The sequence below is a fragment of the Morone saxatilis genome, unplaced genomic scaffold (assembly GCF_004916995.1).
Source record: "Morone saxatilis isolate NCDOM2014 unplaced genomic scaffold, NCSU_SB_2.0 Contig11, whole genome shotgun sequence".
Taxonomy (NCBI): domain Eukaryota; kingdom Metazoa; phylum Chordata; class Actinopteri; family Moronidae; genus Morone; species Morone saxatilis.
In genome coordinates, this window is record NW_023339663.1 from 27,220,162 (window position 1) to 27,231,805 (window position 11,644).

Here is an 11,644-nt window from a genome sequence, read left to right on the forward strand (position 1 = left end):
CACACACACACACAGGCAAACAAAGATTAACAGTCACTGGCAAACACACACAAATCACCTCAGGGAGTAAACATGGTCAGATTTTATTTTGTTGTCCTTTGCTTCGAAGCTGATCTTTGCTGAAGGATTAGCTGATATTAAAGAACTTCGTCTTACCTACAAGGACTTAATACCAGTGGTATTTACACACCACTCACAGTGTGTGTATGTGTGTATGCGCATCAGAGAGTGATGCTGTGTTCGTATGGAAGAGAAGAAGTGGGGCTGGGGGTCAGAGAGGCTTTCCTGCCAGCGCATGTCTGTATTTATTCCTCCTGAATGCTGCAAGCAGGCAGTCACCATCTGGTAGAAGTTGCTGTGTTTGCCTTCATGTCCCTAATGAACTGAACGGCATTACAGTGTCTCACGCACACACACACACCTACATGCTCACACCATACAAATTCATCTTTGCACACTGATCCACTCTCATTTGTTAGCTCAGGGCTTCTAAAGAACTGCACAGGATTGCATTCTCTGCTGATCTACTGAAGGGACCACATTGCCGACACTGCAGCAGCTCCCCCTCCTCACTGAGGAGGTGTAAATAAACCAGAAGGATCAGGGTCAGGGCATGCCTGTGGAGAAGGTTGGGATGAGGCTTCCTTTTTGGTTAAGGAGAGGGTTAATTTGGGTTACTCGCAGATGAAAAAGACTCCGGACCCAAAGAAAACCAATTCTGGACGGTGCCTGAAGTAGTAATCCCAGATTTAAATTTTCATAACACCAACCCAGTGTGACTTTTAATCTCCAGCTTTTCCACTTGTGATTGCCTGGGCAGTTTTAGCACATGTAAATACAGCAACAGCATTACTGAAACATGTATGAGATCAGAAATACAAAAACTCTAAAATTCATTGGTAGCGTTATGATTTTTTCTATTAAGTAAAATAATCCAAATGTATGTTGAGTTTCACACACAAGACTTGTGTTCTTTTGATCGACTTTAAAACATTTGTATCTCGTCAGAAGTAGATTTGAAGTAAGTTGAATTCTTTTGAAAACTATGGAATAATCACAACATATCAACAGATTTTTTCATCTTTTAAGATTTTTCTGGCATTGGTTTTTCTGGCTGTGTGAGACAGACTTTTCACTTAAACTGTAGCATTAAAAAAACATTCCTGTGTGAGACTTGATGTAATTTACTCATACCACCCTCCTCCCTCCTTTAACTTCCTCCCTGTCTCTATCTTTCAACCTCGTCATCTCCCCTCCTCAATTCTGTCTCTCTCTCTTAGGTGCGTGTTGTTATTGTCGATGAAAACGACTGTGTTCCAGAGTTCCTTCAGTCCATTTACAGCAAGGATGGTGTACCGGAGACTGTTACAACGGCAACCTCCCTGCTGCAAGGTGAGCCATCTGGGAAAATCTCAAAAAGACTCAATTTGTGTCCCATCTATAACCCATCATGGTTAAACTACTATAAGTAAGTCCTGACCAACATCACAGAGTATACTTCTTTATTTTTGCCTTCAGGCAACATAAAATGACATCATCTTGCACCAGAAGACACAAATCCATTTCTCATTGTTTTTCTAATGTACATACTTGCAAGGGGAGTATGAGATGTACTTTTTTAGCTTTTGTCTTCTCAAACAGTCATAAACAAAAGTTCTAAAAGAAGCTGATTTTGTTATTTTTCTGTTTAACATAAACGCTAATTTAAAAACTCCCACATAATGTTTAAAATGTTAGTGTGTTCTAATTGAGATTAAGTCTTTAAATACACCTGATGAACACAATTCAGAATACATAAATCATTATGTTATTGAGGGAGAAATGCTGCAGTCGTGAGTCTGTTAAATTGATATTAGAGTTTTATTCACACTATGTCCATATTATGTGGTTGTAAAATTCAAGACCCTCAAAACCAGATACAGCTCAGTTTGTGCCTGTGTGGGGTCTGTGATATGTAAAGGTCTGAGCTTTTGTGGCTCTCAGAACAAAATAAGAGTGATTGAGCTTTTTTAACATTCATGTGTTTTGACTGGCCAGGAGGCTGAGTATGTACTTGTCAGCATCAGAAGCCATGAAATCAGTGGCACTTTCATCAGTGCTTCTGCTCTAGCCTCTTCTTTCCTGTAACAACCCAAATTCCACATGTGAGGAAATGGTAAGGACTTAACACTGAGAACCCCAGTGCCCAGCAAAACTGACAGCAAAGCATTTCACACTTCTCTTTCCCTTGACATTATGCATAAACAGTACTCTTACAGCTACATTATATTTGAAGTAGACTTTATATTTGAAAATGTATTATAATAGATCCAAATTGCATTTAATATCATTCTGTTTACTATAGACTAAAAATGGAAACACCAACAGAGCTGCAAGATTATTGACAAGAACGAATTGTAGGGAAATACAACACTGCATGCAGTACATAAATTATTAATGACTGCAGTTATGACACCTCAATGGAGGAGCTCATTAGCTTCGTCTGCAGGCAGAAAACTTTTGGGTTGGATTCACATTACAAAGCTTTGTTGTTTTTACACTTGTGTTCTGTGACTGCTGCAATCATCCTTATCACTATTATTATCACCATTAGTCAAATAGGCTATTTAATAAGGGAGATGAGCTACATGCATATAGTTTACAAACACACAGTGTGTGACACTGAATAACAGAGCAGCTATGTATCCTGAGAAATAGTTGTATTTTCTGTACAGTTGAAATCACACACAGTAAAGATAATTATATGAAAATGAATAGAAAAGTGTGTAACACATTTGTTGAGAGTTTCAATCATTTTATTTGTATATCAAAATTGTAATGGCATATCAAGTTGTGTTTAAGTTTAAAAGCTTTTAACTAGAATCAACTTAATCTTGCCACAAAAATTATAAATATGTCTTACTTGTAGATCCATTCTCATATGGAAATATACTTACCTATACATCTGTGTTCTGGAGAAAGTATATACATTCTCTTTTATTAATTGTTATAAAACTATAATACAAGTTCAAAGTTATAACACATATACATATACACATACAGGTCAAAACTCCACACTTGTTGTTTAATGAACATTAGTGCAACATAGCTAGAAATAGGGGTGTTAAACATGCCACAAACTACAGGACTTACCATAAGGCAGAGTTAAATAATAACTAAAATAAGTAATACATTTGTGAGAAGTGAGTTCAAAGGGGACACAATTCAAATGGAAAAAAAAGAGCTGCCTCTAAATATGATTTTATTTCTGTGGCCCTTTTCTGCGTGTCATTCCTGCTCTCTTCCCATTCCTGTTACTCTTAAACTGTCACTATCTATTATCTGGATCTTGGGATGGGTGAAGTTTCTTGCTTGCATTGTTAGTGTTTTGAGAAAATGAGGAAAAAAGTAATTGGCCAAATATAAATGAAATATAAGACTGTGCTTTCAATATATGTTGTACTAGAGCTACCAAGGGCTTTATGTGCACACCTCAGCAGATCCGCTCACAGCTAGGAAAATGTATATATTGATATTATATTATTATTTTTTTGCATAGGCCTAATACTTATCCATAGGTTTTTACTCAGTTGTTGCTCATGGGAATGTAATTTGCCAATACTGTATTGGAGACAGTGAGGGGAGATGAGTGTTTTGTGATACACTACAACATTTTAGTATGCGCCAAAGTCGTGCTGTAGATGAATCAAGTACTGAAAAAAATCAGTGCCAACTGAAACAATTAGTAGAGAGCACTCACCAGGCCCACAACAAGCACGCAGTGAAAAGCTATGGGGCACAGCATGATGAATGCTACATCAGGAGAGGTTGTGTGCAATAAATCCATTTAGCACAAAAACAGTGATTTTCAGCCCAATGTGAGAGCAGAGAAAAAATGGTATTGGTGGTTAAAAGATTCTTTAGATGCTTTAAATACACGTATACAGGTAGATACCTGAAAATGAAAAACATATTGTCTGTGTTCATGTATGTGCAGTATATGCTGGCATACTACTGCAGGTTGGTTTATACAGGAAGTGAACATGGAAATCAGTAGCAGGTTGGGATACAAATAGGTTATAGTACTTTCAACTGGACTAATAGGGCTTTTTCATTGACACTTGGCCGCGTCAAACCATGCTGTGCTCATTTTCACTTCCATTACTAGATTAAATGCGCAAGTTGAGCCGAGCCCTGCCATCCCAAACATGCGGTGACATCTTGCCAACTGGGGCCAACCTGTGATGACCCCGTCTCCCCCTTAAACATGTGCGTTTTCCGAGACTCAACTCAGGAGACTGTACAGGAGACCAGAGAGACAAATGTTTTTAAAAGCCTCTTAGTGTTCAGCTTTCAGAGCTGTTATTGCTTCTAACTGAATCTCTGCGGTTTGAAGTTTAGTTTCTGTCCTGTGTCCGTTTGTACTTTCAGATAACTGCTTTATTTTACTGTTTCATGTTCTCTTTCAGCTGTAAAATAAAAGCTTTTAAATAACAAATTAACTTTTATTGTGAAGAATTAATAGGAAATTAAATGTGTTTAGCAGAGTTTAGTTAGCGGCTATTCTTAAATAAATAGAGGTTTACATACTACAGGGAACTAATTCGTGATTTAGAACGTAACTGCTGGGAAACGAAGAAAATAATGTTTTATTTATATGACTCACTGCTTTGCTGTTGCTGGTCCCTCTCTTCATTTATTCTCGAAACCATGGCTGCTCTCTCTGCTGGTAAAGATACACCTTCAAAAACAGGTAACCCTGTTGTAATGGAGGTGCAAACCCCTGCACGTCTACAGTCATACAGTCTTTGAGGCTGTACTTGGTACTAACGGCAGCATGCTAACATTCTCACAGTGCTGATGCTAAGCGGGTATAATGTTTACTATTCTGTCACACTGGCAACTATAATCATCATAGTTTAGCATGTTGTTATGTAACATTTGCTAGTGTAATTAGCAGTAAACACAAAATACAGCTAAGACTAATGGGAATGTTGTTAGTTTAACAGGTGTTTGGTCATTAACCAAAGTGTTGCACAAATTGGAAGTTTCACCTGGTGTAAGCGCTAGATAAAAAGGTTGTTAGAATCAATTCTACTGACAGATTGCCACCCCAAGAGCCACGCCATTAGCGTAGCTAAAAACACTCGACTCTCTAGGCCATTTAAAAGTCCAGTGTATAGCATTTAGAAAGATCTATTAACAGAAATGTAATATAATATATATAACTATGTTTTCATTAGTGTATAGTTAAGTGAAAATAAGAATAGTTGTTTTCTTTACCTGAAAATGTAATGTTTTATATCTACACAAGTAGCAGGTCCACTTTCACCATGTTGAATAAAAAAACCCCAAAACAAATAACAGTGTGAATAACAAAATATCGTTTTGCTAAATTGTCATTATGGAACACAAGAACTAACTATGAAAGTGCTAGTAAATACTAGTGAGTCAGTGAGGGAGAAAGTAAATGAGTGAATGAGGGAGTGAGGTGTATGGTGTAGGAGGCACAGCAGGTGCCATCAACTGCTGCCAACAACAGGTGCACCAAGGGAGGCGAGAAGTTTCATCCTGCTGTGTCCACCCATGTGCATGTATGTGTTTGCACGTTTGAGTTGGGAGAGGGTTGTCTGTAGTTTTGTGAGCATCTTTGGTTTAAAAAAAAAAGAAAAAAAAGAGATGTCATCAAATCTGAGGAGCTCCCAATATTTTAAATCAAAAATGTTTTTATTATGATGAGAGTATGTGCAGCATAGAACCTTTCCAGAGTTTTCAATTTTCAAATTTGAACATAGGCAATTAGCTTTTGAACTTTATGAGGTGGAAAATGACTCACGCAAGGTGCATCTTTGCCAAAAACACATCTTTTTTCAAATTAAATGTCAGAAATCCTTAAACAAAAATGCTTAAATGCATGTTAAAATATCTACTATTAATTTGACAGTTCTGAGTGCACCTGAAACTGAACAGCCAAAGTCCTCCTGAAATAATAACTTAATTAAACAGGTTAAAAGGCGCAGTATTAAATTAAATGAACAGGGAGAAATAGGCATCAGGCATTGTTGTGCTAAATCATGTGCTAGTAATCTTGTAATCGGTTCCATCGTGAGAGTGGACAAATGTGTACTTCGCCAAGTTTGAATAAAACTGTACAGAGCAGGCCAATTATCTCGCTTTCCGTAGAGATCTGAGGCTCCTGCAGTTTCCATCTTCAGAACAAAATCATTATATGCCAGAAAGATGTGTGAGACACAGCCAGAAATGTACTGTGCCCCCTCCCCCACCACCCAATGTAGTGATGCCAACACAATAATGCTGATTCAAGATTACAACGGGACTTACTGATAAATACATGCTCAAACGGTGCTCTGAAGATTACAAATCTGTACTGGGAGAATTAAATATTGACTCATGTGACGTGTGTTTGACCACTGCATGGGATTGGACACTGGGTCGACCTTACTACTGCACTTTATTTTTTACCCATTGTCACTGGATGAGAGGTTATTCATCATTTTGCAGGAGCTAAACAGCTGCAGTTCAGAAAAATGTCATTCTTGGACTGTGGTGCAGGGTAAATGCACAAATTCACTCTATCCAACTCACAAGTCTGACATAGATCTAAATAACAGAAATGACATACCCTAGTGAGTAACATAAAGTATTTCAAAATAAACAAACCTGTTAAAGAGAAAGCAATATGACAGAGTACATATAGAGAAGCTATTCTAACAGCTGTAAACCATTGCTTATGGTAATTTAATGATGAAACATCCGTCCTGCTAACAGTGTTTACAATACATTACAGTGTTTTTCTTCTTTCTTTTGGGAAAATTCCAGCTTATCAACAAGCAGCAGAAAATCTTTGACTGAATAACATTAAGAATTTATTCACATACTCACTATAAGCTTTCACAATCATGCTGCCATCTCCTCTTGTCATGCTGTTTGCATTTTTTTTCAATCAGTGTGATTGTGAAAGGTAAAATTTTTTGACAAGAATTAGTAAGTATGTAGTAAGACTTTTTTTCAATTCGGTGATGTGACTAAACTGCACAGCATGCTCATGTCTGAGACTGTGGGCCTCCCTTAAAACAAAACTTGGAAAAGGCACTGTTGTCTTCTAGTCTTGGTCTATCTGTCACAAACCAGGCCATAAAGGAGGGAGACGCACACAACAAAAGCAATTAACAATGTATTTATTAAGGAAAGAATACAGTATTATGTGAAATCAGTAGGATCAGTGGTGTTAGTGAGTGTATGAGTGCTGTGTTGTAATAAGATGCAGCAACACAATAAAACCATCAAACCCAAAAACCAGACTGTTGTCTCCCAGGGAGGACGAGATAGAGTACGAGCTCCAGAGGTTTTAAAGGTGCATGGCACACAGCCCTCAGGTGTGTCCAGTTTGCTGACGACCCTCTGCCACCGCCCACTTAAAGTACCTGCACAGAAAGACAAGCCACACAACCAGGAACAGGAAGACAAGGTGGAGTGGGTCGTCGCAATCTCATGAGCTGTAAGAATTACGTCATTTGTACCAACGGGTAACTAATTCTTTGAACAGTTTTATTGACTCTCATCCTGCATCATCAGCTCTACATAGACCCACATGTTTAGACCAAACGGACAGAACCAAATGGGTAAATGCACCAGAGCTCAAAACAGGATACAGGTCATAGATGTAAAAGTGTCCACACATTTCGATTTGTTACTTCTATAGCATTCATTAGTGTTCCTATTAGTAATAATTGGATGCCCCTCTCTGTTACAGTTTAACTTTGTGGTTTAGGGCACTGAGAAGGCATATTTTATGTTTTCATCTTGCAGCTTTAGGGGGAGAAGCCAAAAATGTTTTTTAAAGTGTAATTGATTTTAGTTTAGTTTGATAGTTGTTCAGGATGCTGAAAGACTGGAGACCACAGTCCACAAACGTTTTGTTTTATACCACAACCCTTCATAATCAATTAATCTAATATATTCCAAAGAAAATTGGACTCATACTGACATAAAGAAATACAACAAATCATGTGTATAGGTTTAGAGTTAGGGTTAGAGTTAAGACATTTTGTCTTGTTGACGTTTTGTTGAAATTATTAATTTGAGAAGGTTTCCCCAGGGCTGCATTGTAATAAAGAAGTATAGTGTGTTAGTTGAAGCAAACCGTGACATGTTGATGTGTATTTGTGCATGTATTTATTCACGTGCATGGGTGTGTGTGTGTGTGTGTGTGTGTGTGTATGGGCACATGAGCCAAATGCAATGTAAGGTGAATTGGAGAATGGAGAGTTTGATGTTGAAATGACTTGTTAGCGGAAAAAATATGCTTATTCAAAATCCCTGGTGGTCTTTTCAGTTTTAGCAAGGCAATCAATTTGTGGCCGAGCGAGTTACCTACATGGATTCCCAATGTGTGATGTAGGAAACAAAATATTGCAAAATGACAGTCCTTTCAGTGCATGCAGTGCAAATAACACTTACTCCCTTTGAGTTATAGAATTGAACAATTAAGGCAGTGGGAGCATCACTTTCTTTTCAGTCTTCACTTTGGTTACATAACATGAGACGTGAATAGATATCCTGTGTTCATGTTGAGTTCCTTTCCTCAAATACAAGAATCAAGAACTGAACTTGGCTCTAACTTTAATAAGGGAACTGATTTTACTTTATTTGAATAAGTAATTATTACTCATGGGTTTTTTTATAGGAAAAAGAAGGAAAAATAGAACATGGTGATGTAGCACTGTGTTAGTATCACTGTTTTTATCACTGCTCAGACCGAACACAATCCCTGTCCATGGAAATGTATATGTTGCTATCACAGCGGTCACATCTCACTTGAAATTTTGTCAAGTAATGCTGTAGTGTGTATGTAAATAATTTCTACTACTGTACAGATTTTATTGAGAAATATGTTTTGGAGATCCTGTAGAACCTGCTACCTGTCATTGAAATTATGTTGAAACAACTGGTTACATTTCAGCCAACTTTCGCCTAGTTTTTTAATAGATGCTAACCCTGACCCTATACTGCAATGTGCTTCAATTTTCCACATCATTACCTTGTGTTATATTGATGTATTTTAGCTTATTACATTACAAGAAATAATGGATTGAATGACCGTTGAATGACAAAGGTATCATAGTCTGAAAAGTGTGGCAATCACTTAATTACTACAGAGCACTTCATCCTGTGGAAGCTTTCAAAGATGAGGGAACTGTGTACACTTTGACTACCATCAGAGTAACAGTGGTGGTGTTAGATAGTGCTTCAATTAAATTATATTTGTCTGTACTTAACAGGGAAAATTAATGTTTGTGGTCTTTGAGGCCCCAGTTTTGTCTTTGTTTACTCCCTGTAACTTCATTTTTCTATTCTCCATCTCTTTCTCATCTTTAGTGTCAGCCAGTGACTGTGACTCAGAGGAGAATGCAGAGTTGACCTACTACACACTGAGTCCAGACTTTACCATTTCCCCTCATGGGACCATTTTCCCTGCTGGGCCTCTGGACTACGAGAGACCTAACCACTTGTACGAGTTTGTCGTGATGGCAATTGACAAAGGGGAGGTCCCTCGCACTGGCACAACTACAGTGCGGATTCGAATGGCTAACGTGAACGATGAAGCACCTGAGTTTTCCCAACACATGTAAGTAAGAGTCGGGGCTTCTAAATTCTTGATTCTCACACAGTTGTTCAACACCTAAAACACAATTTAAATAGGTCTTGATTTAACCTTGTAAGGCAGCTAGACTCGCAAGATCATGAAATCACATGTTCATGCAAGAATCCGTCTTGCTTCTGGCTATGCACTTGTGTCCAAACCACCGTGGTTCAGACCAATCGGAGTCCTGCAAAGAACTACTGGCAGCCTAGGCATGAGCTATAGTTGTGGTTTAATGCTAGGTGTGTGAAAACAGCAATGGCAACTGTTAGAGGTTAGCTAAGTTAAAGTTATATGGTTCATTGATCTGATTGCGTAAAGTTCACTGGTAATAGACAGATAAGTCATCTAATTTTCAGGTTAGTTTTGATAGGATTCAGTGAAACCTAGGGTTAGCTTTATCTCTAAAATGTGGAAGTACCTCAGTTGTGAGCAGCAATGCCCAGGACTCTCTGTACTGGAAACATTGTTGCAGACAAACAATCTGGGTCAGCCTCTCTAGGTTGAGTTCTTTGGTGTGCCAGGATGATCCAACTAGGTTAGTCTGCACACAGTTGTATTTATACTTCTACCATTCACACTTTTGAGCCACTGCATACAGTTGGGATTTCACATGCAGTCTGAGGAGACTGGCACCAATATTAATTGATTTTGAAAATAATCATTAGATGCAGTCCTAGTTCAATTTCAGCTACTGCCTGCTACAATTATTTTCTCTTGGTCCTGGAGAATAGAAAAACAGTAACGCAGTGAGAGGTTCTTCTCCCTTCTGATTAAATTGTTGTGTTCCTCTGCACTTTTGATTTGCTCTGTCTTTATTGTGTAAAGATTAAATACACCTAGAAATCGTGTGACTCTACATTCTGACTCTAATGCATGTATGGTGAAAATAGAAAAAAATAAATAGAATGAGAGCTTTGGCCACCCGTGTAATGGTCATAGATACATTGCATACTAATTTATGAGTGAAGCATATACAATACAGACAACCAAAGCTATTTGAGAGAGGAGAGAGAGTGTGTTTGTACTGTCTTGTCAGGTCAGCTCCTTACAGCTGCTTCCCAATTCAACATCGCAGCTGCCGTTACCCACAATTCCAGTGCTTTTCCCCCCCAGTGCTGCTGTGGTGCCTGCATCTTTTAATTGGTTGATTTTCTGGCAGAGAGCTGGGCAGATTGGTGAGGCAGGGTCAATCAGCCGTGCCCACCAGCACCCTCAGGAGGCCCTGAGCCTGCGCTGTGTGTGTGTGTGTGTGTGTGTGTATATGTGTGTGCATATTCAGTAATTGAGAAGGTCCCGGCAAAGTAGGGTGTTGGTATGGACAGAGTGATGTAGTTATAAAGTGCATTCATGCATCATGCATCTGATATGCATTCGTTTATGTTGTTTATAGCGGGAGGGGATTAGTGTGTGTGTGGGTGTGTTGTGTTGTGTTTTATTGATTTACTGTCAGTGACAGCAGAATAATCAGTCAGTTTTTATTCTCTAGTCCTCAACCCTCTACTACCGCCACAAAAACAGTACTGGACAATATCTGATGTATCACTCACACACACATGCACGCACAGAGCTCCAGAGTCATCCATGCAGGCACACATGTACATGCTTGCGCAAATGCATTTATATGCGCATGCATTTGAGGGCAGAAATGAGTAAACAACATCTGTTATATCTTTGAGGAAACAGATACAGCATGGGCAGTCTGGAAAAATAAAATGTATAAAGATCTAATTAGTTACTTTCCCTGTAGATATGTTGTTTGCTTGTGTGTGTTTAGGAGAAACTGGACATGTGTGCGTTGGGTCAATGCATGTGATAGACAGAGAGGGAAAGAGAGAGAAGAGAGAGAGGTCATTAAATATATCATTATCCAGGCAGAAAATCTGGCCTATTTGTATTTATTCTTGGAGTTGGAAGCATGCAATAATAAGTGTGTGTGTGTGTGTGTATATATATGTGTGTATATATATATGTGTTTGTGGGTTATTTTTTTTTTTTTTT

The 11,644-nt window shown here is 38.4% G+C and overlaps 1 protein-coding gene across 1 annotated transcript in view; it reads left to right on the forward strand.

The window, feature by feature from the left end:
• The window catches only part of si:ch211-186j3.6 (neural-cadherin), a 275,078-nt gene that overhangs the window by 80,601 nt on the left and 182,833 nt on the right, over window positions 1-11,644 (forward strand). Inside the window, exons 5-6 of the mRNA XM_035682213.1 lie at window positions 1,281-1,392; window positions 9,379-9,628. Coding sequence (XP_035538106.1) covers window positions 1,281-1,392; window positions 9,379-9,628 — 362 coding nt within the window. The remainder of the gene's footprint in view (window positions 1-1,280; window positions 1,393-9,378; window positions 9,629-11,644) is intronic.